Here is a 26,757-nt window from a genome sequence, read left to right as displayed (position 1 = left end):
GCAATACAAAATCTCAGCAGACGGCTGCTATAAACATTTCATCAACAGAAATTAAGAGCATGCCGAACTACATTTACAGGCTTTTAGTGGAGCTTCAATAAAGATTATCTGTCAGTCATATTCTCCATAAAGTCAGTGTCCTTTCTGCATGTTGTGCATTGGCTTGTAACTCCAGGCTGTTTGATTGGATTCCCACAGATGACAACATTTGCTAAACGTTATTTGAACTTTGTCTTATGTCTGTGTTTCAGTCATGCATGTTTCAGGTTTGTCGCAAAATATCAAAGGATATCAGAACAGGGCATGTAACCAAAAGGTTGTGGGTTTGAATCCCGGGGAACTACGGTTACCGTCTAGATAAATATGCACGATAAGACTCTGTTTGTGAGGAGCCAGCATGAGTCTTCCTGCTCAGGCGCATGGAGCGTGTCCTCCTCCTGTTCTTTTTAAAACGTCTGTCACCGCAGACCCCAAAGCGAAAGGAATCCTTTAGTCATGGTTTCCCTCCCCCCCAAGCCCACGACGCTCGCAGTACAGTCCGCGCATAGCTGGAATTCCACAACCCCCATAGCACCTGTCTGACCCCTGTGTGTGTGTGTGTGTGTGTGTGTCTGCAGCCGCCTCTCCTCACAGCCAGCGGAGCGTGACCGTGTCCAGCGAGCCCGCCGCCACACCTCCCAGCAGCCCACAGCACATCCTCAGCTGGCAGAGTGGGTGAGTGTGCCGCTGTCTGCCTCCACCCCTCCCTCTCTGCCTCCCTCCCTCTTTCCATCCCCTCCTTCCCCTCTACCACCTCTGTCTCCTTCTCTGTCCCTCCTGCTGTCCCCCTTTTTCTCTCTACCCCCCCACCAGTCTCTCTCTCTCTCTCTCTCTCTCTCTCTCTCTCTCTTTCATCGCTCTACCCATTTTTTGTCTTCCTCTCTTACCTTCTCCCCCTGCCCTCTCTCCCTCTGTCTTCCTCCTTGTCCTTTCTCCTCCCTTAAGATCCAATTTGCCAAGGTATGGTGCAAAATAATTGCTTTGCTGTCTGTGGGAGAATCAGTCAGTCATGGTGTGCAGATGGTGTGCATGCCTGAGGTAACTTACAGTGCGTGTCTGCAGAGGCGTTATTCCGTTCAAACAATCACATTAATGGCTTAACTCGGTTGCGTTGCGGTTAACAAACCGCATGCATTCTTTTGCAAACCTACAGTGATTTATACAGTGAATGCTATAGAAATAGAAACAGGGGTTTGGCTAGCAGACCTATTTATTCTGGAACCGAACACTGAACATCAGAGCTGACCCCAGGTCAGCTGCTGGATCCTCTGAATGTGTGCATCAGTGAACAATTTGGCTCAAGACTTCTTTCTGAGACATGACCCAGGAGTGGATTGCGTCTCAGGAGGATACTAGATCCTTGGCCTTGCCGTGCACAGGATTCCAAATACAGACACGCATTCTTGGCCAAACGCATCCGAGCTCACCCTCAACTGTAGCCTGCAGAAAGCTTTGCATATCCCAGTGTATTCCACAACCTCTGCTCGGCTCACTTCCTGTTTCCATCTGCTGTCACTACGCTAATTAAAAGAGCTAACCTGTGGACTAATCACATTGGACTAATCTCCTAACCTCTCTGCTGTTTCCGCCCTTCCACTAACCCCGCTCCACTTGACTGCACTGTCCGCTTCTCCGGGCCCAGAGGCACGGCAGAAAGCTCTCCCTCTGAGGACCGCTCTCAGTCTCCAGCTCACCAAAGTACCGATGAATAGAGGTACAGTACGGGCTCTGTTTCCCAGCATGCACTCTGTCCGTGTCTCTGCACGTGCTGGAATCATGCACTGACGTAAACGCTGCCTTTTGCTCTTTCGCTTTCAAACGTGTATCTGCATTGGAATGCACGGCTACATGTTGTGTTGGTGAAAAGTGTTGCTTTACTGTATTTTTACAAGTTATTGGATTTAACAACAGTGTTCAAACCTGATGGGAATGTTGAATAATAGTCAATATATTGTATGAAGAATGTAGGTAACATGTGGTGTTAATAACACAAAGTATTAAAGGATGTGGCACAGGGCTAGGGACGTAATCAGGACAGTCTTAAGATTCTGGGTTCTAATGTTAACATGTTGTCACTTGTTCCTTGTCCCATACGTTGGAACACTTCACCTGCATCTCGGGCTCCAAGTCTGTAATACACTGCTAAGAAGAGCAAGGTTATGTTTATAGAATGTGAAGTTACTCAATTGATTCAGTTTCTGTTTCTTTTTCCAGCTCTTTGAATGACAAATGTTACCTGGACAGTCCCCTGTACTCGGAATTAGCGGACGTCCAGTGGTATGGACGAGAGAAGGCCAAGCCGGGGACTCTGGTCTGACCCCCTCCGTTGACACCCCCCCCCTCACCCCCTGTGCATCCTCCAGGCTGGCCAGTCTGTGGGCAGGACCTCCCTAAGGCCAGCCCCGCTCTGGAAGCACATTTCCCATCGTGTCGCCCCACCCTACCCCTAGGCTATGAGTGAGCCTCTCTCTGCAACAGGGGCTCCAGGACTCAGCCCCGCCGGACCGGATTGGACCAGATCGGACCGGACCTTGAGCCCTGGGCCCCAGCCTCCTGAGCCCAGACCTCGAACCTAACAAGGGGCCCTCAGCCAGCCCCCGGATGCCCCCGACACGCCCACAGCAGCTGCCATATGCACAAACAGGAGCAGGAGCTCCACATACAGTCTGAGCTTTTCGGACGTCCCTCATCTCCAGCGCAATACTGGTATCTCTGTACTGCAGAGAGAGCCCCTGGACCTCTGAGCTCCAAAAACAGCACTCTCCATTCAATTCACCCCTCCAGGATCTGCTGAGCCCAAACCAGAGAGTATAAAAACACATGGGTTGACATGGGTTCTTGCTTTGGACCAATTTTTTTTTTTAAATTTTTTTTTATTTGCGTCATCTTTTCAAAAATCTCGGAACATACTTTGGGAGGAGGTGCTTACCCCCCCCCAGGACATTGTGCAGACCTGAGAGTGCGCCCCCATCAGAGTAGCCCCAGGTCAGTGGGACGTGTGTCTCTGCCCCCCCGCAGAACGTCACCCCAAGCTCTCCCTCGACCAAAGATCCAGCATCCAGAAGAAACATGGGACTCACCAGAGGCTGACCCCACCAATTCTTTCAGTGGAAGCACCAGCTCTCGTTCAGCAAAGTGTTCAGTACAGGGCTATGGGGAGTCCAGCGCTATGGAGCGTGGATGAGAACTTTGGCTCATCTGAGCTCCACAGTGCTTGACTTCCCCAGTCGTGAGTGATGATTATGCCCAAGCTCATTGATCTCCTTTTGGGCAACTTCCTCCTGGGACTTTATGGTGAATCCTTCTCTCATTGAAGCCACACAAAAACAATGAACAATGTGTGCACACATCCGCGCCACCAACTCTCTCAGATCCTGGCCATTCATTTGATTGTCTTGGCGTCAGTCATACCCTCTGTACCCACCCCTTCCTGTAACATTACCCCCCCATGCCATGGTTTGGTAAGATGACACAATTCATCTTAGGGTCTTTTGGTCTTAGTCTGTAGCTAGGAGACATCTTGTAGCAGATCTCAACATTTGCACAGTGGTCAAAATGCCAGCGTGGCAGACGTGAGGTTGGTTAGACTCCAGTGTTGGCATCTGGTTAGCGGTTAGAGGTGCCCCTGATAGAGGTGAGGAGGGGTCCACGTCTCAGGCTTTGATCAGTGCCCAGTTTTTCTCTCTGGCAGCAGATGTGCCCACAAAGGTGCCAGCCCCCTATGGTGCTCTACCGTCTGTACTGTAACAACCCTAAAACTGCCTCTGCACCCAACCTAGGCAGCGTTTTATTTCTCAAAAAAATGGTGCAGTCTTACTGAGTAGTGGCCATCGGTCAAAAAGACCCTGTGACCATATTTCAGCAACAATTTTCCAGTCATCTGGTTCATTGAAATGAGGCTACAGCACATAAAAAGGAAAGTTTCAAAGCATTTCTCCAATCAGAGATCTTTGCCATACAAACCAGTTTCATCACAGCTTTCATTATTACCATCATATAATTGGGGCTTTTACTCTTAATGCAAGGCAGAAGCACATAAATATCATAAATGACATGAAATAGATGTTGAGGATAAAGTATCAGGGATTAATAATTAACCCCAATAATATCACGTTGTCCTGTAGCTGTTGTATGAAATGTGATTTGGTGTTGCGGTCACATTCACACCTCTTCAAGCTGAACTGTATCAGCCTGTCCAATCACAGCCCTAGACGTCTCTCGTGGTCATTAATTTTATCATTGGTGAACACTAGAGGTTCATACATACATACACAGGCACCTTAGTGTTCTCAGATTACACTATGCCTTACTGAAAGCAAGATTTCTTTCTTTTACCAAACACTGGTAGAAGTGTAACAGATTAGTATCAGTAGCTGCCATTCGAGACCCTGTAGACAATGGATTTTCCCTTTTCCATTTAAATTTCCATCTGTAGTCTGATGTAGCTCATAGAGAGAGCAGTCTAAGGGTGCAGTACCTAATATTTTGTCTGCCTCCAAATGTATCATAGTCATGATATGTATACTCTCACTTTCCATACGTCATCACCCACATGGCAACACACCAAAAGCTGATAATGGCCGTCTTGTATCCGGGGAGGTCTCCTTCAGCAGAGACCACACAAAGTGCTGGAATGCGTATCACTGTTTGAGTGTGAAGCTGAGGGGTTGGATATGGGGAGAGGGGAACAATGTTTAGTTGTGACAATGTTTTGACTGCTTCTGTCAGCCTCTTGCTCCATTACTTCAGGTGAAGTAGCACTTCTGCTCAACGTGAGACAGGGTCACGCCCTCATGCCGTGGTGTAAGCTGTCCTGTGTGACAGACTCTGGACTTGTGCTGGTCAGTCTTGGTGAAGGGAATTTTAGGGTATTCTACACCGATGAGGTCTGTGGTACATGGTGATGTAGAAGCCATAGTTATGGGTGAAAAAAGTGTTTCTCAATTTTTGCAGCACATTTTGCATGTGTACCTCCCCTCCGTACACACACACACACACACACACACACACACACACACACACACACACAGCAGTGAATTGATTTCTAAGACCGTATCAGGTATTAAAAGCACAGCTCTTTTAACCACGGTGAAAAAAAAGAAACCCTGCCAAAGTTCGCTGTGTTGCTGTTCGTATTGCATCAGACGTTTCTGTTTGTCAGTTCTCGGCGTCTGAGATATCAGCCACCCAATCGCAACACATCTGACATCATCGGCCACATGATGATGTGCTGAATGATTGGCCTGGAGCGGAGATGTGGCATCAGCAGAACTCCCTGGCACACTGGGAGACTCTCTGTTTATGGTTTATAGAGGGTCTCTCTGTCCTTCTGCAAAATATACAGGAAGAACTCAGATGAGTACTGACACTTCAGTACTGGACACAGTTTAAAGACAACAGGAAGACTAGCCTGGCTCCAGATTTGAAGGGGTGGGAAATCTTCATAAACAAGAAATACCTCTGAACCAGTTTCCGACTGCAGTGACAGTTTGAGTGGGAAACACGTCACTCGCAGTCACTCCCTGTTGATTCTCCGTCTCAGGTTCTCAAAGGCCATATCATTCTAGTACCTAACAGTTTACTGGTGTGCTGTTTTCCTTTGATTGACATTCCAAGCGACTGAAGAGCACCCATTTCCACAGAACGAGACCCCACCCCCCGTTAAAGTACTCACCAAGCTTGTCTAGAAAAAGGTATGTTGTGTTCCAATCATTCCTGATTCTGTGGTCATTTCTGATCTCCAAACCAATGTGATCCTGTGACATACCCTCTACCCGCTCACCATCACAACATTGCTGTCTTTATTCAGTATAAAAATAACCTTTTTATATTTAAAGAAGAATAAACTAACACATCTATCAACATTTACAGCTACGCAGAAGGCATTGTGTCCATTGACCATAGTTTTAATGATGTTTGGTTATTTTTTGAGACATCAGTATTAGGTTTTAGTTTGGACATAGTAACAACCCTTTCAGGTGCTACAAGATGACCAGTTACTGCTCCATCACCGAAGTGTAGGATTTCCTTTATTGTTGTCAGTAGTCCTAATACCCGTTGTGCAACACAGAGGACTTTTAGTTTGAAACTGAATCTTACCTAGGTCACCCTTCCTTCCATCAGACAGTAGAGCATGAAATGGGATTTTGTTGGGTTCTGTTCAACCTTAACCAGACAGTAAAGGTATATGTTGTAGAAAAAAATAATGTGGAATTGTAATGAGGAAAAAAAAAACTAAATTCCGCTGTTAATTTATTCTTTTTTTTCTATTAAGAATTTGTATAGTAACTTTACATTTTTTCAAAACTGTGTTGTTGGCAACTGATAATGAATTTTTTCAGATGAGAAAACTTGGTGGTTCTTGAGATTATGAAAATAAATTATTGCTGAATGTTCTCAAAAAAAGGGCAGTGCATCTCTATTGTTTTCCTAATGAGCCGAGAACAATGTCTCGTCATTCACAGCATCGCCTGGAATTCTGTTTTCTGCACTCAAATTAATTATCCTCCCCCTTTGTGGCAAGACAGGAGAGCTGAATCCCTGCTGCCCCTTCCTGTCTGACATTCACAGTATGGGCAACGTGAGATATGCTTTGGAATGTTTGGTATTAGTGCTCTTTTATTCAGTAATTGAGTAAAACGTTCAAAAAAATATTCTGTATTACAACATTAATGCAAGGAACTGACAATGCTAACTTTGTTAAAAGTGCCAAATTAAACTGCCAGTCTGTTTAGGTGGAGTACAGGGCTTTTCCCACAACAGACCTTACTGGGCTTTAGATGCAGTGGAAGTAGGTCTGGAAAACCATGTCAGACCCTTCTCTTTGTGCTTGGAAGCATGGTAACAGACAAAGGAGCCACCTGATTGGCCTGCACTGGGAGGAATGCCAGTGAGCTGCAGTGTAAGTTCAGAAGAGCCTGATCTTGATAATGCACTAAAGCCACCATAACTAGACATTATGTATCTATATGGGCCTCCAGGGCTAAGAGCTTGCACCACGGGAGGAGGCTTCGTTAGATCTCCATGTTTCACGAAGGGACTCTGTATGCCAGAGTTATATATAGTAACAGCCTGAAACCAGCAGCCTTTAATAAATCACAGCTAAAAGAAATAATGTTCTCTGCTGGGCTGAGTTGCCCCCAGGAACCGTTTGCGGACTAGTGCATGCGGATAAATCAGAGCTTCATAGCCCCACTCATGTGAAATGCATCAGGTCCCTCGGCTGTGCTGTGGATGACCTGAGCGTGTGAGGCGTCGGACCATCAGCAGATGTTGCTCACATCTATGGCCTGGGGAAGCCTGGAAAGGCTGTCGCAGCCAGTTTGCCGTTCGTGCACAGAAATGCGCAGAGGGTTACAATCGGCCCATCTCCATTGCGGGCCCTGTGAAGCCTCTGGTTTCGCCTTTTCCTCATCGTCTTGGACGCGCACCTGTCTGCAGCCCCTGAGTGAGCGGATATGGACTTTCCCGCTGTCCCCACTCGCCCGTTGTGCATCTGAGAGGATATTTCCATGTGGCTGTTTCAGTGGTGCTGCCAGTGGCAACAGCTGTCTAACAGTCTCCATGTTCACTATCGGGGGAGGTCCTCCTTTTCCACCTAAACCTAGTACCAAAGAAACTCCCCTATGCTAACATTCAAGAGCTGAGAAGCAGCAATAACCTTCCATCGTCACTTTCCAGAACAACAGGGAAAAGATCCTTCACTTACAGTCTGGGAAACCCTCAGGATTGGTGGAGGAGCATATTGTAGTGACATCTCTAGAAACTCTGGATCATTCTCACCTTTCTGCCAGGAATGCAGTCTGCAGGGTGCCCGGGGTAAGACAGGCCACTGCAGAGGAGGCTTCTGGGAAGCCTTTGTTTTGTCTCCACTCTCCCTTATGCCTACCCTTAAGTTTCCACACAGCTGTTTCAGTGTAGCGCCTTCACAGCGTCTGCTCTTGTTAAAAATGCCCTGATGATGTCTGATCCTCCATCAAGCGAAGAGTAGTGTTTCAGATGCTCTGCGCTATTGTCTTGAACAAATACTTCAATGTCCCACATAAAACGGACAACTCAAGTGAATCGGGGGGAAACCACAGAGGAGACATACACAATTATGTTTGTGGGACCACTGTTTACAGTTTTAACTTCCTCTTGGTGTATATGCTCTGTAACCCAGTCCTTGGTTTGGTCTAAAATGCAGTTAGCCTCTTCAGTCAGGCACAATCTGTGATATGGCAAGGTCTGAGGAATCTAATTTACTTTTATGCACAAGGTTGCACAGTTGTACATGAAGCAGAATCATGCTCTTATCTGTGTGCAGTAATGAAGTCTAACTGGTGACTCACCACTACCAAAAATGTTACATATTTTTGCTCTGAATGCAACTGAACAGAGGACTACCGGGTTGTTGAAAACAAAGGGTTTCATTTAATCACAGTACATGGATACGGTAACGTTTTAAATCATTGTTCTCACATTTTCCCTCTGTTGGACTTTGGAATGAAGGCAACGAGCAGACTCACAGCCCAGAAGGTGACAAACGACACCCTTTCTGGTTGCCAGAAATTTCTGCAGTCCCATAACCCTGCTCATCAACTACCCCAGTCACCCTGCACCTCCCACTGGGTGGGATGAGACAGGGAGGAGACAGGCCCATTTTTTTTCATTTGGTGAACCCCTAACCCTCACAATATTAAACAGCTTTCTGTGACGCCACAGACTTTGGCACATCCAGCTGCAAGTAGCCCCCCCCCCCCCCTTCAGAAAGCCGTAATGAAACCCAGTCACCATAACAGCGTTCCCACAGCAACGCTCCAGGGCTCGGCGCTGGCTCCAGCCTTCAGAACAGCTGGAAGCAGTTAGATCAACATGCCGTGAGAAAGTCGTTGCCTTCTTTTTTTTGTCCGGAGGCTTGGGACTGCATGCAGCAGTGTTGGGCTTCATGTTGCCGTCGCGGGCCTTCTTACTGACGACTGGGGACCGGCTTCGGCCTCAGCGTCCGGCAGCGTCAGCGTCAAAGCCAAGTCCCGCTCCCCCTGCGCACCCCTCCGTTCCTCTAATCTCTGCATTCTCGTCAGCACGGCCAGAAGAGGCATGCATGACTCTCACGTTCAGCGGTTTCTCTCTGAATGCGGAAGCACTCATGCATTTCTTCATAACGCTGGTGCTACTGCTAGTGCTAGTACTGAAATGTACTACTTTTTACACAAGCACTGCTTATGACTATAAGAATGACTGATTACATTGATTGTTTTGATATAACTGGTCATCAAGGTCAAGCTTCATACACCTCATATAACATAGCAAATTGGAGATACTGACTTGGAGATACTGACACAAGAGCTTTGCTACGGAAGCAAATAGATCACAGTTGAGATCAACAATCGGGAAGACCTTGCAAGTATCTTGGGATTCATTCATTTCTCAGCAAATTCTATTGTGCCAACACCCTGTCTCCGAGTGCAGTGCAGAAAGGTGAGTCGAGGTGAGAAGCTCTGCTAAACGAGCCCAAGTCATCCACCCGCTGCAGAAGAGGCCGTGGTGAAAACTTCCTTTGTGCCCACCGTTTTCTTACGATAGCATGAGATTTAGCAGACAGTTGTGGAATGATGTCACGTCCCACAGTCTGTAGGACAGTGTACACAATAAACTCCGCATTCCTTCGGTCAGGGTGGTTGTTTCTGACAGCCAGAACGCTGCATGAGTGTAACTGCCCTACTCAAATCTGCTTCAGCGCCTCTCTTTCATCCAGTCATCGGCCTGGAGTTTAAATCTGCTTCAGCATTTCTCACTAGCTATGGTTTACATTTACATTTACATTTATTCATTTGGCAGACGCTTTTATCCAAAGCGCCTTACATAGGTTACAGTTCTTTACAATGTTATCCATTTATACAGCTGGATATTTACTGAGGCAACTGTGGGTTCAGTACCTTGCCCAAGGGTACAGCAGCAGTGTCCCAGCGGGGATTGAACCGGCAACCTTTCGGTTACAAGTCCTGCTCCTTAACCACTATGCTACACTGCCGCCCCACGCAGTGATGGGCCCGGCGTTTAAATCTGCTTCAGTGTTACCCTCTTGCTTCAGCAAAAATAATGACTGGCTTGCTTTTTCAACCTGCTTCAGCTCAGCGTTTCTCTCTGGCTGTAGTATTGGCAGTGATCAGCCTGGCTCCGCTCTCAGCCTGTGTTAAGAGTTCCAAGGGCTCCGTTGCCAGGGGGGCTTTGTGAATGGACCCACCCCCCACCCCCACCTTCTCCTCCTCCTCCCACGCTACTCTAACATACTCCTCACCAAGGATGTGAACAGACAGCCGTGACCACCCACACACGCGCACACACACTCTTACTTGCTGACAGAAAGGAGGAAATATCTCCCGGCGAGTCCACAGAGCAGCAGACAGTCAGACAGAATCACCTCACTGTGGTCAGACATTTACTGCTTCAGAAATACAGCTCTACAGCACTGAATAAGCAGAGCCTATTCTCTCCAGCCCTCACCATTTCTAAATAAAAAAGGAACGTGGGTTTATGTTTCAACAATGTTAAGCGTATGCTGGTGTTTGACTGTGACAAGCAATTCAGACTTACTATGTGGGCTCAATATTACATCTGTATACATCAGGGGGCCAGATACTGTATAATATAACTTACACGTCCTGGTTTAAGAAGAAAATGCATCAAACATGTTTCACACTACATAATTAAAAACAATACAAACGTCCACCCATGCACCATGTACAAAAGGAGCATTTCCGTTTGTATCCCAGAATTCAAACTCAGGAAAATAAGAATAAAGGCAGCACCACTGGCCCATACTTTACATAAGAGGTTCACAAGTTTATATACAAAAAAATCATCGGGGCATTGTCCAGAAAAACTTCCCTTACACTGACATAAAACTGCAGTGCAGAAGGGTGAATATGACTGGACACAGGTCATTGTGATGTCACATACAGGGGGACAGGCGATTGGATGCGTGTTATCAGAGGGCATTGTACTCCACGCATTTGGAGGGGTCAGTGGGGAAGTGCTTCTGGCAGATGGTCATCAATCTCTTCAATCCCTGGACAGGAAGTGAAGGACAGGAAATTAGAACACACTTATGCTGGAGCTGGGTTTACCACATATACATATAGAACCCTGATCATCATTGTACACAAACATGTAATGTTACACGAAATGTGTGCTGAACAAATATCCAAGCGTACCGCATTGCGTCAGGCGCTACAGGGCTCTGACATTTTGCTAATGAGGATGCTGACTCTGGAGTGCGTCTGACCTCTCACCTGGATGTACTTCCTCTGGGTCTCGTCGTTGAGGACGTGGGCGACGTGTTTGGAGAAGATCTTTTCTCGCCCGGTACGGGCGTGGATACCCACCATGGTGACACCGATGGGCCAGGGGGCGTTCCCTATGGCCATCTGCAGGTAGGCATCATTTGCCTGGAACAACCACACAATGAGTTTTGAAGTTCTCCCACTGAAGACCAGTATTTCAAAAATATTTAACAAAATCTTGTAATTGTTGTTGCATTTTGACATATTCTAAAAGCTATAACTTTAGTCCGACAAAATTAAAAGTGATTTAAGTTATTTAAAATACAAGTCGAAAGTGGACTTAAGCATGGATATTTTCAGTGCGACCTCTGAAATCAAAGTTTCATACCTTGACGTACTCTCTTTGCAACATGTATTTGATGATGTCTGTGATCGATTCTTTGATGTCCGCAGGAAGACTCTGAAATAGACGGTAATTCTGTGATACTGCAGCACCTAATTGCAGTGAAGATGGGCAGTAAAATGATATCAGACAAAATGACCACAGTACAGTCTCTAAGAGCAGGGCAGAGTGGAGCTGCTCTCCAGCAGACCTGGGCAGACAGCAGGGTCTCACCTTCTTGCGCAGTTTCCTGAAGAGCGGTCGGAGGTACGACTCGGTCTGCTTTTGGGTGGCGCTGGCCAGTTTGCCCTGCACGCTCCGCTTCACGTGGTCCTCTCGACCGTTCAGGTCCTTGGCCCACACACCCAGAAGGAACTGCACCACACAGTCCAGCCACATTACATTACATTATCGGCATTTAGCAGACGCTGCTATCCAGACAGACTTACATCGGTTACAGTTTTTTACAATGTTATCTATTTATACAGCTGGACATTTACTGAGGCAACTGTGTGTTAAGTACCTTTCCCAAGGGTACAGCAGCAGTGCCTCAGTGAGGAATCGAACCGGCAACCTTTTTGTTACAAGTCCAGTTCCTTAACCACTATGCTACACTGCTGCCCCAAGTGTACCACCGAGACACAAGGGAACCAACAATGATTTGGGAGATATCAGGGTTTGTGTAAGGTGGCCATCAGCCATAGTCCTGAGACCTGTAGAAAAGGGCATCTGCAGATGAATAATGTAATATAATGTGCAACAAATACATAATAAACTCTGATTTTCATTAATTTTTACTTTGCATTTCTTTGCTTTTATAGTGTCCTTTTCCCTGAAATCTGCAAGTTTCTTATGAAATAGTAATTAATAGCCTTAAAACTATCGAAATATTTTAAGAGAAAGTTTCTTGTTGACATATCAGAATGCTGTAATGGGCATCTTACCTTCAACACTTTGTTTATAACATCCATGTCACCGTTGTCGTCGCCTGTTCCTAGAGATTCTCCAAGTGCCTGAGGGGGTAAAAAAAAAAAAAAGCAATAAGAACGCATAGCAAGAAATGGTCAACACTGCCCCCTAGCGTTTAAACAACACATCTCAGTATTTTTTGGCTTAACTAACATTATTGCATTGAAAACATATAAAGACAATTTAAACTCAGAAAGAAAACACAGCCCTCAACTTACATTTTGATTACCAAAACTACTATCAATAAAATATTAGACTATAATATGACCTTGAAAGACTCCTAAAGTCCCCTTGGTTTGTGCCGAAGTATCTAACAAACTATCCCCCTCCTCAGTATTTAAGGTCAAAGGTTGTGTGAAAGCTCACCTCCAGCTCCTCGATGGTGGTGTTCTCCTCATGGACCTTCAGGTCATGCTGTGTGTCCACCTCCCCCGCCTCCTGGCCTCCCACGATTTCATTCAGGTACTGCTGGTCAATCTTATCCATGGCAGCTTTCAGATCATTCCTCAAGCCCTTTGTACACAGGCAAACGGTAGCACCACATTCAGATCAATATCAGAACAACTGCCTGTCATAACTGTTAATGCTTTATTTATTTTCATTGTAACAAGACACATAAGCTTATCACAAGTGCAATGACAAACACAAGTACAAGTTAGCCAGTTGAATGATTATCAAGAAGCACTGATCATGTTTTGTTCTTTCATTTAAACTAATATCATAAAAATGCTCTTCTGTTAGATATGTATTACTGGCAGCCAGTCACAATCAGCACTGGAGGGTGTTTGAAAACATCCTGAATACAGCAATATGAAAACTAAATTTTATTTTGTTCCCTTAAACCTACAGACACACCGGGTAGAAAAAGGTTACATAGAATTCTATAACCCTCCCCATCTCGCTCAGTTCAGACACATGTAGAGCTGGCTGACTGAATGCAGAGAGTTTACAGAGCACCCAAAATCCAAACAGCGTTACATCTTTGGCCCGTACTGCCTCACAGCGGATCGTACCTTGTTCACTTCGGGGGCGAGAATCTCGATTTTCCTCAGCCGCTGGAAGGCGTCGTAGTCGGACTCTCCGAACAGCCGCACAGGTTCGCCTCGTTCCCTTAGGCGTCTGATCACCTACACAGAGGCAGAGGCAGGATACCAGCACAGCAGAACCAAATCAGACGCATTCATTTACGCTGGGCGGGACCTCTCTGCTCCCTTAATGGCAACTGAGCCTAGTATCTGAAAACAGTCTTTACCTACCTATTAGCATTAGCAAGTGTGTTTTACAAGAGTGTGAATTTAACTGGCAAAGTAAATAACACTTTGACATTAACATTAAAACTGTTGGATGGATGGATTCTGAATGCAAATGGCTTACTCTGGGTCAGTTGTGGATTTTTTGCAAAATGGTTTCAGTTAGGTTTAGAGAAGTATATGCTGGTCCCAGATTATGCGCTGGGAGGAGTGCTTCTGGGTAAATCTTACCTCCTGTCTAGAGAGGGTCATGGGTAGCTTCTCCTCTGTCAGCTCAAGCTCCAACACAGGATTGGTGGAGGTGGAGGGCTCCCCCTCCTCTTTCTTCTCCTTTTTTAACATGGTAAAATGAGGGTAAATTATGAGTTACAAAACTCTTTCTCTATTCAATCTTTCAAGCATTGAAAACAATAAAATATCACACCGTGTTAGTTACCACTGTATTGGAGGATATGTTCACTGCCAACCTCACAATTAGTAATGAAGCATTTAGCCTCAAAAAAAAAAAAGAATCAGTCTTAGGCCTGATTCCAGATCAGCTTCCAGGTGCACGACCAACTCAGACACATTATTTGACATTCACTGCTGGCTGATTCAAAATCAACTCCCTTCATGTTCTCAAGCGTAAGGAAGAGATTCTTGCTCTTTAGCCAGGTTACTGGAAATGTCCACAGGGTTGGTGTTCAATCACATCACAGACCAAGACAAGCGCAACAGACATTCTCGGTCAGTGTTTTGACAGCACCAACCCAGAATGCTTCAATATGACCGGTCTGCAATAAAACAGCTCATATTGCTCTTAGCTGCGTTACACACGCTCATTCTGAAACTGCCGTTTGTATGTATTCCATGATTTCCACATGAAATACATGGAGTCGTTTTGCAGCGCATCCTTAAAGTATGCCTACTAGATCATGCTTTCTGAAGCACATGCGCCTGTCAGATTCCAAACAAAAACACAAGTGTAAACTAAAACACACAAGGCCATGTCACATACAACAGAAGCCAGGGTGCAAACCAGCGTGTGAAGGAGCTGGTGTAACGCGGCTCCACAGAAATATCAACGACATGTTATTTACAAGCACAACAGCTTTGAAAAGCACAGCATTCGGGAATACAGCTGGAGCACAGATTCGCGTTTATTGAAAACGGAACCTGCGAACAAGAGCCAGAAAACTGAAGCTTGGGTCAGGTTTGGCTTAGCACTCTGAAGTTGGATGTGTGCAGCCAGGCCTGCTGAGCCAAAAATCTAATATAACCTTTGACCATGCTGTGCATAAGAAGTCAAAATAATATAATAAAATAAAAAGTCTGGCAACATGCAGCCTCTTTCGACTCAGCAGGGTCACATATGTTAGTGCACTGCCAGTTCGTACCTGTCCTGCTGGCTTCACATTATCGACCTACAGTGCAATGCAGATAGGACAGGGGGAAAGGTGTTAGTCTCAATAAAGGATGAAGGATTGCAGAGTCAGGTCGCGGGACAAAATAGAAACTCAAAGACCAATAAGGATAAAGTGTATTGACGCGCCCGACCCCTTCACCCAATCCACGCTCGGCAGTGATCTCAAAGGGTCCCAGAGTCAGACGCCACAAGAAATCTGCCAAAGTACTGCATGGATGTATAATTTCTGGCATGAATTTACAGAAGCACAAAGTAAGCCCTCTTTTTTTGTTCTTGTACATTCAGAGGTAGCTAGGACCGGGGAAGCAGGATGCGGAATGAAGACAGTTTAGAACAGACACAACACGCACGGGGAGTCAGAAAAAGAGCACTGTGTCACTGCCGACCGTGAGCTGGAAGAGTGATCAAGACAGAGGGAAGAGAGAAATATAATTATGCATATACTGAACGAAGAGATGCTCAAAACTCTACCACGAGTAGAAGTGTTCAACATACTGAGATCCAGATTCACTAGGCGGATAGACCTAAAATGCAATTTACTTAAGATTACACTATCCTCGCGTGTTCGCGCTTTCATCCATGTATTGCATATGTATTGGGGAAAGGCGCATGGTGATGCTATCCTAGAAACGGTTAATAACTGCGAATTTCACCCACTAAGACTGCTAGCTTATAACTAGTCAATGTTAGCTGTAATAATATGGAAATCTTCACAATACCTGGTATCCACATCTTTTATAATAATCTTCTTCCTCTTTCCTGGCAAGATCAGCCCGTTTGAAATATTTCTTTGATTCCTGTAAATGAAGGCAACAATACTACGTAACACACCAGGACACAGATGGTAAGGACAGAAGCAACGAAGCAGTACTGCTCCTTGTTTACACACTGATCATCTCATCTCTCTTGCTGCCGTTACTTGTTGCATGTATTTCATCCTTCTACTTAGATTACAAACCGTATGCAGCATTAATAATGTAATAATTTACGATAACAGATATCTAGATATCAAATAACACACCAGTTAAAGTACATCTGCATAGGCTAACATGATAAACCTATCACACAGCGAGCTAGCTAGCATTGTAGAATTTCTAATCATCACTTGCTAACTTCCGAGATGTCCAATAACAATAAAACAGCAAATATAAGTAATTTCAATAAACCAAAGTAAATGTAGATTTATTCTTCTAATGCATTTCACCACTTCAGTTTGCTACGTTTGCAAGATGTTGATTTTAATGCTGATACTGGATAGAGCAAATTTAGCATCACCAGCATGAACAAGAAACTCACATGTTAGTGGTGTAGAATGGCTACATTATGAGGAATGACTACACAATAATGATATACTTACATCGACAAGCTCTTTCTCTTCGAGAAGCTTCCTTTTTCTCGCAATTTCTGCTTTAAGTATATCCATGATTGGACTTGTTCTATCGCTACACTGTTCTACCGTGGTTTACGCAACACCAAACAGGAAGCTGGTATTAGCACGTCCACAGATATCTGTGGTACTTCCTTTGGCGGTCAAAGTTCAATGGGTGGTGGTAAAGAGTATGTAGCCTTACAATTTATGTCCGAAAAATGAAAAAATATATCTGCAACCTGTTTATTGCATGCTTATTTTCAATACGAACTCGAGATGCGATATAATTATTTGAATATTTGATCAAGGACCTCACTAATTCATTTTTGTGTGTAGATGTTTTTTGGTTGTTTTTTTGTTGTTGTTAATTGAGTAAAAAAAACAAGACAATGTGACTGCAGATCTTTTGCAGTGAGTTTTACAGTGTGTCATACAATTACGTACAGAGCTTGGGAAAATAGAAGTGTGGTTCATTTTTTTTAATCATTGACTTTTGTTGTCATAGAACATTCCAATATTAAAGATGTTCTGAAGACAGAAAGGGAATGTCATTGCCCTCCACAGATAAAATGGCAACACTCAAAATGAGAATGATAATGAGTTTTGTTCTAAGCAGGTATTTTTGCACTCCAGGCTATGAATTCAGGCAAGCATCTTGTTTGGCCACAATAGGGGCATGACAGCCAATTCCACACTTCGCACCACATAGACATACTGTATGTCAAATTGATATGATTGTCTTTGAACAATATTCCACTTACAAATACTGCCATAGAAAGTTTAGTGCCTTCTAGCCTACAGGTTTTTCTACAGGTAAGCTTAATGTTCAAGTATATGTTTTCCAGTTTAGTATGTCTCTAGTTCAACCCCTCTTTTGTTTGCTTTACATATGGTACATCCCCTCTCAGTAATTTCCGGTAGGTTCTGCAGTGTGAAGCCTTTAACACATAGTAGATTGTTTCCTGCTACAGGTAAAATGACAGTTACTGCTCTCGCAGCATCTAACTGCAGTTTGTTGCCTCTTTACCACTGGCTGACTGGAATTAACAGATGTGCTATAATTGGTTCTAATCAAGGAGCAACAATTAGATTTAATCTTAAGGGAGCAGAATGAGATTTTGCACTATCCAAAATGAGCACCTTAGCATCTGTTTGGGCCAGCAATAGACCGATAGTAGATTGTGTCTTACAGAATCTACCCTGTAAAGTGTTTGTTGTATACCGATTTCAAAACTGATATGGATTACAGGTATGTTTTTGGTGACTGTGACACTTTCCATCATTCAATAGGTGTGAGACTCGATTTGGGGGGATAGAGGACCAGCGGTTGTAATGGCTAGGTTAAGGTTGGGGTTAGGAGAAGTCCTTTTGACAGCGGGTAAACATTGTAATGTTTTTTATGATATGTGCGGATCACCTGAGAAAGTGTTGCACGTGCTGTTAGAATGAGAGGTTTTGTTAGGGAAAGGAGGTAGTAGTACTACTTTTTGGCAGACACTGATTGTACCACCTGCTCACTGCAGTCAATGCTGGGACCCAATAAAAAACAGTTCAAGTGTCCTTTCTTTAGTCCTGGATTTCTTTTAGCCATTGGTTTGCATGCCAGGGTTGAAGGATTTCGCATTTTATAAACGTGTAACCACCAGTGCTGTAGGTGGCAGCAGTATGCATTATAGCGTTGTAATTTACCATTAGACTCTAATACAAGAAGAAGAGAAAGTGTGACGACTTAAATGTACCCTGACATCTAGTGGCTAGGAGGTTGTCTCTTGTGTCTGTAACGAAGTATGTATATGTTTTACATAAATAGCATTGAATTAACACATTTTTGTATGTTGTAATGACTACTTCCAAGCGAAGGTAGATATCTTTGAATGTGAGACATCATTACTATAAGCTTACTTTTTGACCATCTACAACACTGGAACATCAACCAGGCTGAAGCAACTTTTTTTTCTCTTTGGCGTTGACGGTTGCTAAGAAACTCAGGACGACTCACCATATATTTCAAAACAATTCAAAACCGTTGTGCAGTTAAGCGTTTTGTTGACGTTACCTAGCAAGATAATTGCTGTTGCTGCTCAGTGTAAAATAGCGAGTATATTATCAGCATTTCCTATTGGTTTTTCGAGCTATAAAGATCTATCTGCATTTATCTGAATTTAGCTGTGGTTCCTGAAGGATTCAGCAAGACTAAATTCACGTCAGCAGTCAAGGATAGCAATTGAGGATAGCAATTTTCTTGGTGGGTATTTATTTATCATCTTTAATGTCCATTTTGGATTGCATTACATTAGCTAGGCGACGTTAGAAAGGTTCACAAGATAGCTATCTGGAGAATAAACTATATTACACTTAGCTATATTTTTGCTGACATCATGGGTAACATTAGTTAGATAACGATAGCTATCTTGCTAACGTGGTAACTAATGAAAAATCTGGTGAGATTGGTCTGAACTGACAAAGTGATCTGGATTGTGCCTTATAATTTACATTATTAAACAACTGTTAACCTGCACTAATTTAATTTTGCTTTAGCGCAGAATTCAGCAAAATGTCCTGCGCATCATTCCTGCGTAATGCCAGACCAAAATCCATGAGCCGTGCGAAGCAGTGGACTGACGAGGTGGAAAACCTGTACAGGTTTCAGCAGGCGGGCTACCGGGATGAGCTAGAGTATAAACAAATAAAACAAGTGGATCTGGTGAATATCATGTTTTAAGTTTTTGCTTTATTAACTTAATCAAACGGTAGTATATAATTAATTACTTAATCACTTAACTCGCAAACAAATAGGCATGCTTGACAAATTAGTCCTGATACCTAAAGTTAAATCACAAGGCATGTTTTAACTAGAGAGACTAACTAACAAAATTAGATCACTGTAGTCATATTATAAGTAATTTAATATAAATGTATAACCACAGGCTGTTAAATTCCCCTGAACAAATCCTTATTGGATTGGATGGGTATCCCAGATTGGGAGTTTGAGTCCATGGATGGAATAGTGCTGTTGATCCTTTCAGCAGGTGACTTAATGTAGCTTCAGGGAAAATTCATTCACTGCCATTATGAGAAAGAGTATCAGCTATGCTTATTGATAGCAACGCCTAATAGCCTTATTAGTCATCATATCAATAATATTAAGGTAAATGATTCTTACTGATGTGTTTTTGCTCAGTTGCTTTATTGTCTGTGGGTTTGCTTGTGTTCATTTCAGGTCGATCGATGGCCTGAAACTGGCTTTGTGAAAAAGCTTCAGCGGCGAGACAACACGTTTTACTACTACAACAGGCAAAGGGAATGCGAGGACAAGGAGGTCCATAAAGTGAAAGTGTATGCGTACTAAGCCACTTGCTTCTGCCAGGCTATTTATATTTGTAATGCTCTTATTTTAGACACATTAACAGCAGTGTGTGTGGACAAAAGGATAACCTGTGAATGAAACAAGATTGCTGTAAACTGGAATAAAACTGAAAATGTGTCATTTTTTGATAAGTAACAAAATATGTGCAGTTTACTTTAATAAACATTGTGAAATTCAAGTATCAACCACGCAACGTGTTTCTAAGTTGAATGGAAGGAGGGCTTAAGGCAAGATGAAGGCTAAAGACTGTCACACATGTATCATATGATACCAGTGGGAGGTTTCTCCAGCTTTAGGCTGGGATTAAACCAAAACTTTGACCCACTGGCTTAAATAACAGCTGCTGCTGTGATGGCTATTGTTTCTTCACTTGCCATGGATCAGATTTTTTAACTGCTTTAACTGACGTTTTGTAAAGGAGGCTGTGTTTGGGAGCTCTTCGTTGATATTCTACAGCAAACGTCCTACAGATTTTTTAAATTATTATTATTATTGCTTTTTTTTTTGGAGATAGCAGGTGGGTTGCGTTTTTACAGTCAATCAGGGAAATGCTCTAAGTGTTTAAAACAGTGAGTAATGATTTTATGGATCAGTGCTATATTTCTGTTAATTTTATCAGACATGGGTTGTTTACAAAATTAAAAGGATAACCATTTAACTAAGATCCATCAACGATGTGAATGATTTCCATGATTCCCGACTTCACTGCTTTATTCAGTTGAGCTATGTAGTATAGAGGAGAACAGTGGAATTAAAAATGATAGTGGGTCTTCCTGATATTTCTATTAAGACCTGCAGCCATTCTTTGCATACCTTACATGTATTAATATTGTCTGTCATCAGCATAATGTAGACATGTATCACATGAAAGTGTCGTTTTTATATGAGGTTCACCTAAGGGCTTTGATGTGTTCCTTTTGCACGGTTGTAATGCAGGGACTGATCAGGTGCTATCCACATGCTAATACATGGCTGATCTCTATATACGGTTGGCATTGAATGCAACAAAGGTTTGCATTTTATGCCACCACAGAACAACCCCACTTTTCATCAACACGAAACAATGTTTCACGATGTGAAAGTGAATTTTCTTGGAGTTATCCTACTTGGATGGACTGACTGTCACTCAGTGACTCATAAATGACTGCAGTACATGTAATATATGTGTTTCTAGGAGTTTATCGCGATAATTATCCATTATTTTGCATTCATTCTCACTTTGTTTTTTTCCAGTTTATTATTGTTATTATTATTATTATTATTATTATTATTATTAGTAGTAGTAGTAGTAGTGGTAGTAATATTACTATCTTATTTTATTAGTTTAGGGCAAGAAAAATGGCTATTTTATGCCAACATTTAACTGATATATACTCATATTAACTGATAGTATAAGGCGCTATACACACTCAAAAACAGGACTAACGTTCAGTAAATATTTGGCTCTGAGGCAATTAACTTGCACTATTATTATAAGCCTTGTTAAATGCATTATTTACAAAGAGCAAAGAGGTCATAGCCTGTTATTTAACATTTTTAGAATAGAGATAATGCGAATTCATTGTTTTCCATTATCTAACATTTTAGCCGATGATAAAAAAAAATCACATGAGCACTCCCTTTAAAAAGCACTCCCCTTTAACATGTAGGTAGATGACCTGATTCAACTGAAGATTTTTTCAGTGTTAACGTTAGACAGCCCAGTGTTTTCGTGAGTTGTGTGGGTGTAAGAAAAGTGTAAAAGTAGCTATCTATTTAACGGTAACTAGATACAAGTATATAGAGGAACACTTTTCAGACTACATCTCTTAACTGGTGAGTTGATTGACATTTTTGTCGGCTATTCATAGATCTTCCAAGCTAACAAGCTACCTTACGCTGAACTGATCTGGGTTAGCTAACGTTAGCAAATGATAGGTAGTTCACAACAAAGTAGTCTGATATGAATCGGTGTCAGACACTTCCGTTATATTATTGTTTTGTTAAACTTGGTAGCTAGCGACAAATCACTGTCAAATATTGTTTTTGATTTATTTTCTTTGAGGTTGTGGCATTAATGCAGTAAAGCGAAGAATACTTAGCGAACGTTACTGTAACGTTGACGATCACAGACCTCCTGGCCTTTGACCGGTGCTTTTATTACCTTTGGATATCGAAAGTCTTGTTAAACAACCCAGCTGGCTCACAAAATTTTATCACTTTTTCTTATCAAACTTTGTCCATCAATACAAAAGGAACGTACGTGCGTAGGGTACGTGTTGGCTGTCTAAGCATAGAGAGCTTTGCTAACTTATGTTGATAAGGTGGCTATTTAACGTTAACTAAGCTAGCAGGATAACAGCACGGCAGGTTAACCACGGGACACCCACAATTAATTGTTGTCTTTCTCTATAAATTGCCTTAACTGTTATCTGTCTCGCTTGGGTAATTAGTGACGAGTGAAATCTGCCTTTGGTTCTGCATGTTGTGAGTGCTGAGATCATTTCTGTCTTAAGTGTAGGTGTTCTGTTTTAGCTGAGTTCGGTTTTCGCCGTTATATTCCATTATATTGTACCGTTAAACTTACCAGAAGCTAGTTAGCCATCGTTGAAACATTTCTTTGCATGCATAGGTTTTTATCATTTTGGGGAGAGCATCAGTGTTGGCATTAAGGGTCTGTCTGCCTTAGCTTAATCTGACATGTAAAAATTATTAAATTGTGCTTTTATGGAGATATTTTTGTCCATGTGGAGATATTGTAGTACGTTGTGTGCTGTCTTGTTTTAAAATAATTCTTCTTTTATATTTTCAAATTATTATAATTTTTACATTTCCATGATTCATGTGTACATTGAAAGAAGAATCGGAAAATAGCTGTTCCTGGTGTAGTTTTCTAGTTAATATGACTTGTCACACCCGTTTTTACACTTTGAATATTTGTCATCATGATCACAAGGCAGGGTTACAGTTGCGCCTTGGGTGAAGTTTCTTTAGTGCAGTTCTTGTTTGGTTGTGCATGAAAAGCAGTAATGTTTTGATTTGTTGTTTAGGCTGTTGATGTAGGTAGGAAATGTGGTATAGAGCACGTGACCGTGAGAAGTTACCTTGTGGGTTCATAACAAAATGTCTCCCACGAGCATATCTGAGAAAGGCAGTGTCTCATTTTAGTCGGTTGATGATTCAGTGTGTCTTTCCCCCTGAGGAAATGCCTTGAAACTGATCAAAAGGCTTTGATAGTGCATTTGGCTTTAGGACATTCAGTGCATATAGGACCTGTTATGTTATAATGGTATACCCCAAGAGTAAGTGTTTATACTGCAGCTCTTCCTTATTTAAATGAGCTTGAGAAGGCCATTATCAGCACAGTTGCTCACCGATGATGCTAAACTTGGAGGTACCACACACAGCTTAGAAGCTGATAAAACAATTTTTTTTTAAACCAGAATTTGGGAGATATGTGGCAAATAAAGCTTAACTTCAAATGTGAATTTGTGTGGGAGTGTGTACAATGTGAAAAAGGGTGAAATAGTGGACCCAAGTTTATCTGGACTTAGACATTGTGCCAAAGCAGTAAAAAAGTCAAATGTGATGCTACTAGACTAAGTGTAAATGTGAAGAGGTTCTGTTAGTATTATAAAATGCCTTCATCACACCACATTCTGTGCTGTGTCCACTTCTGGACATCAAATAAGAAGGATGTGTAAGCTCTCTAAAATGTTGTCATTTGTCATTCACCAGGTAATAAGTGATTGGGCAGCATTGGTATTGTGTGATAAGGTAAAGCGTGCTTCTTTTACCCTATCAGGAAGTCAATGAACAACAGTTAAGGCCCCGCCCCCCCTCCCAGTGTGCCTCGCCCGTGGATTTTGGAGGAATGCCCCCCCCTTGGAGGAACGAACACGCTCTGCAGGGATCTGCGTGAGGCAGCGTGGCTGCTGAGGGCTCGGGGTCGGACATGGACAACTTCACAACGCGGACATATGGGACCGGCGGGCTGGACAACCGGCCGCTCTTTGGGGAGACGTCCGCCAGGGTACGAACGGGCTGCCTTCACTTTGGGTTGTGGCGTGCTGCCATGTGAAGGATGTTTCCAAGGCTTTGGGAGCATGGGAAGTCAGCATAAAAGGCTCATGTGTTTTCTCCTTTCTGAGGGTCCAAAATGGGGAAGAGTCACAAAAGCTGTACTGTTAAATAGACTTAATGGACTGGCATGAAAATTGCAATAAATAAGTAAATCTGCTGAATGAGTGGATTCTGATAGCTGACAGGGCTGGAAACTGGATTCTCTTCATTATTACCAGAATTTATACTGCCCCTCATTTCCCTGATGTGAAAAGAATGCATTTTTCATGAGCTAGAAAGATTGATTTAAAATGTTTTCCCCCACCCTGTCCTGTTTTCCTCCATTTCAGGATCGTATTGTCAACTTGGCAGTTGGTGGACTCACATCTTTGCTAGTTATAGTAAGTATATGTGATTTACAGTCTTTGGTTTGGTCCAGGAAGGTGTCAATCCACATTGTTCATTCTTTAGTTTCTGATAGGCATGTAACCACTTGATTTAATTATTGTCTTGATTGAACCAATTGACTGAATGAACTTCTGCATGGTATTACTACTTGACTAATCAGATCTATTGCATCTGCTATCATCAGACTTTTTGTATTGACCTCGTAGAAAAATCTAAGATATGTCAAAATATGACATGGATGGAAAAGATAAAGAAATTATACTTTGTGAATAGAAGCAGAGTGGAACCCTAGTATTAGGAGTCTGAATGTTCAGACTGCTTCTTTGTGGCCAGGGAGAGGTTATAATGCGAAACCTTACAGCAAGTAGAATAAAGTGGTTTCATTTCCTGTTATTTCCTTTTCTAGGTGACGATTATTAGTTCATTCTTCTTCCCCACGACGCCTCCGAAACCTTTGAATGTCTTCTTTGCCATCTGTATCCTCTTGATCTGTGGTGCAGTGATGGTGCTGGTAAGTATGTATGAGTCACGCATGCCTATTTGCTGATCGCAGACAGTTTCATTCAACAATCTGCGATGGTCAGTTACTTCTGAAAAGCTGATGAAAATGGTTTTCATTTCTCTACACAGATATTCTGGTACCGGCAAGGAGATTTGGAGCCCAAATTCCGGAACTTGATCTATTACTGCTTAGGGTCGATAGCCATGTTGTGTATATGTGCCAATTTGTATTTTCACGATGTTGGAAAATGAATGACAACAATGCCTTACAAAACTACTCCAAAATAACAAGCTGTTGAACATATGGTACCTTACGCAAGCAGAAAGATCTAACTGACGCTAACTGACTGACTATGGCCATTTTACTCAGTCAAAGATCAGTCCTAAAGACTTTCTGAACATTGAAGCACCTTCCGATCATTTAATTTTCCACACTCTGCATGCAAGGTTAAAAATATAGTTAGAAGTATATTGTATTCATCTGGCATGTACAGACACTCAAATTTATCTGGAATGTAATCCAACAAATACTTGAACTCAACTGTTAGGACAGGTTGGCCTGCTAAACCAATGAATGCTATCTCCTTTTCAATACCAGCCTCTTTTTTCACATATGCAATTTCAGGATCTCTGCTGGAATAATCAACCAGTGAAACACATAGCAGCAATATAATCAGGTTAAAAATGCCAACATTTGCTCTGGGAAAAGCCATGGCTTCTTACTTTTTTATTATACTGCAAATGTATATAATATGTATACAAAAGTACAAAGAGCTGTACATTCCAAACAAATAGTTTTTCAATGGATTATTTTTTGGAGGGGCGGGGTCATTGCTTTTGTTTTAGAACTTGTATGAAGACATTAAGATTTTCTTTCTTGTCAGAAAGACCAATGGAATCTGCTTTTTTGCCTATTGTAATTTTTGAAGATCATTGTACTTGGGTGTCATTTGTATAACTGGAGGTATTTCAATCTGAACATCAGTGAGACTGATAAAATCAGCCATTTTTAATTTTTACTTTTTCTGTAATAAACAGAAATAACATAGATACTGAATCTTGTGGATTTCATTTGGGTTTACATTATTCTTCAGTACCATAAGCACTCAAAGCAAACAGGATGTACCCGTGGGGCATATGGAGTTCAGGAAGTGATGGTGAAAGGGAAAATTCTACTGATGGTAATTGACTGTCATCATAACATGTTGAAATAATCACTGCCATCCTTAGTCAAATGTAATACCAAACAGTTGAGGTATTTGGCCACATATTATTAATCAGTTATTGGCGCCTAAGAATTTTGGTCATTATGATTTACATAAATGCACACAAACACATGAATTGTGGTCCCCTGTCATGGTGAACTAAATAGTCAGAATAGATTGCCTTTTCGATTCTTGACTAAATTGTGCATTTGTAACTTTAGTGAAGGAGGGAGAGACCATTGAGTCATTTAGTGTACTGTAACATGACTGGTTATGGCCTTTGTTAAAAATTGTCAGAAATGAACATGTATGCACTGTGTGTTGAAGTCAAAAAATATATTAGCTCAGTAAATCATACTTTGCTTCTTTGATAAACAGCTAGCTTTATGCTCACAGAAAGATCAGCTTCAGAAAGATGTAAATGAACTAAAAATAATAACACAGCCAGTCAAGCTGCTTTATAAAGTTTTAATTAATAAATAAACACAAAACCATACAAACAAAACCATTTCTCTGATAAATTATTGAGCTAGTCTACACGGGCTTTTGGAAGTAGC

General features: G+C 42.4%; 4 protein-coding genes across 7 annotated transcripts in view; 3 read left to right on the top strand and 1 right to left on the bottom strand.

Annotated features, from left to right (window-relative positions):
• Positions 1-2,324, top strand: part of LOC118770194 (FERM domain-containing protein 4A-like) — a 165,560-nt gene extending 163,236 nt beyond the window's left edge. For both annotated transcript variants that reach the window (XM_036517720.1, XM_036517719.1), the window contains 3 exons: positions 618-714; positions 1,682-1,753; positions 2,254-2,324. In XM_036517720.1, the coding sequence (XP_036373613.1) occupies positions 618-714; positions 1,682-1,751 (167 nt within the window). In that variant the 3' untranslated portion in view covers positions 1,752-1,753; positions 2,254-2,324. The remainder of the gene's footprint in view (positions 1-617; positions 715-1,681; positions 1,754-2,253) is intronic.
• Positions 2,325-10,360: 8,036 nt separating this feature from the next.
• On the bottom strand, positions 10,361-16,781 carry prpf18 (PRP18 pre-mRNA processing factor 18 homolog (yeast)). Of its 2 annotated transcripts, XM_036517931.1 has the most exons (11): positions 16,667-16,781; positions 16,029-16,106; positions 15,281-15,307; positions 14,136-14,234; positions 13,668-13,781; positions 13,021-13,167; positions 12,630-12,698; positions 11,920-12,060; positions 11,692-11,763; positions 11,313-11,468; positions 10,361-11,089 (listed from the first exon to the last, which is right to left on the bottom strand). In XM_036517931.1, the coding sequence occupies exons 1-11, from the start codon at positions 16,730-16,732 to the stop codon at positions 11,009-11,011; spliced, it is 1,050 nt and encodes a 349-aa protein (XP_036373824.1). In that variant the 5' UTR covers positions 16,733-16,781; the 3' UTR covers positions 10,361-11,008. The 2 variants fall into 2 exon arrangements, with proteins under 2 accessions (XP_036373824.1, XP_036373825.1); XM_036517932.1 differs by lacking the exon at positions 15,281-15,307.
• A 2,008-nt stretch (positions 16,782-18,789) lies between these two features.
• meig1 (meiosis/spermiogenesis associated 1) lies at positions 18,790-20,225 on the top strand. 2 transcript variants are annotated; one of them, XM_036518538.1, is made up of 3 exons: positions 18,790-18,923; positions 19,222-19,382; positions 19,899-20,225. In XM_036518538.1, exons 2-3 carry the CDS (start codon positions 19,233-19,235, stop codon positions 20,025-20,027), a joined length of 279 nt encoding a protein of 92 aa, XP_036374431.1. In that variant the 5' UTR covers positions 18,790-18,923; positions 19,222-19,232; the 3' UTR covers positions 20,028-20,225. The 2 variants fall into 2 exon arrangements, with proteins under 2 accessions (XP_036374431.1, XP_036374432.1); XM_036518539.1 differs by having other exon boundaries at positions 19,217-19,382.
• A 1,477-nt stretch (positions 20,226-21,702) lies between these two features.
• On the top strand, positions 21,703-25,994 carry LOC118770530 (transmembrane protein 243-like). The gene is made up of 5 exons (XM_036518258.1): positions 21,703-21,860; positions 23,830-24,057; positions 24,437-24,487; positions 24,901-25,005; positions 25,125-25,994. Exons 2-5 carry the CDS (start codon positions 23,980-23,982, stop codon positions 25,245-25,247), a joined length of 357 nt encoding a protein of 118 aa, XP_036374151.1. The 5' UTR covers positions 21,703-21,860; positions 23,830-23,979; the 3' UTR covers positions 25,248-25,994.
• Positions 25,995-26,757: the final 763 nt, after the last annotated feature.

Source organism: Megalops cyprinoides, chromosome 23 (assembly GCF_013368585.1).
Source record: "Megalops cyprinoides isolate fMegCyp1 chromosome 23, fMegCyp1.pri, whole genome shotgun sequence".
Taxonomy (NCBI): Eukaryota; Metazoa; Chordata; class Actinopteri; order Elopiformes; family Megalopidae; genus Megalops; species Megalops cyprinoides.
The sequence above is the reverse complement of the archived record's forward strand: the minus strand, read 5'-3'. Positions and strand labels throughout refer to the sequence as shown.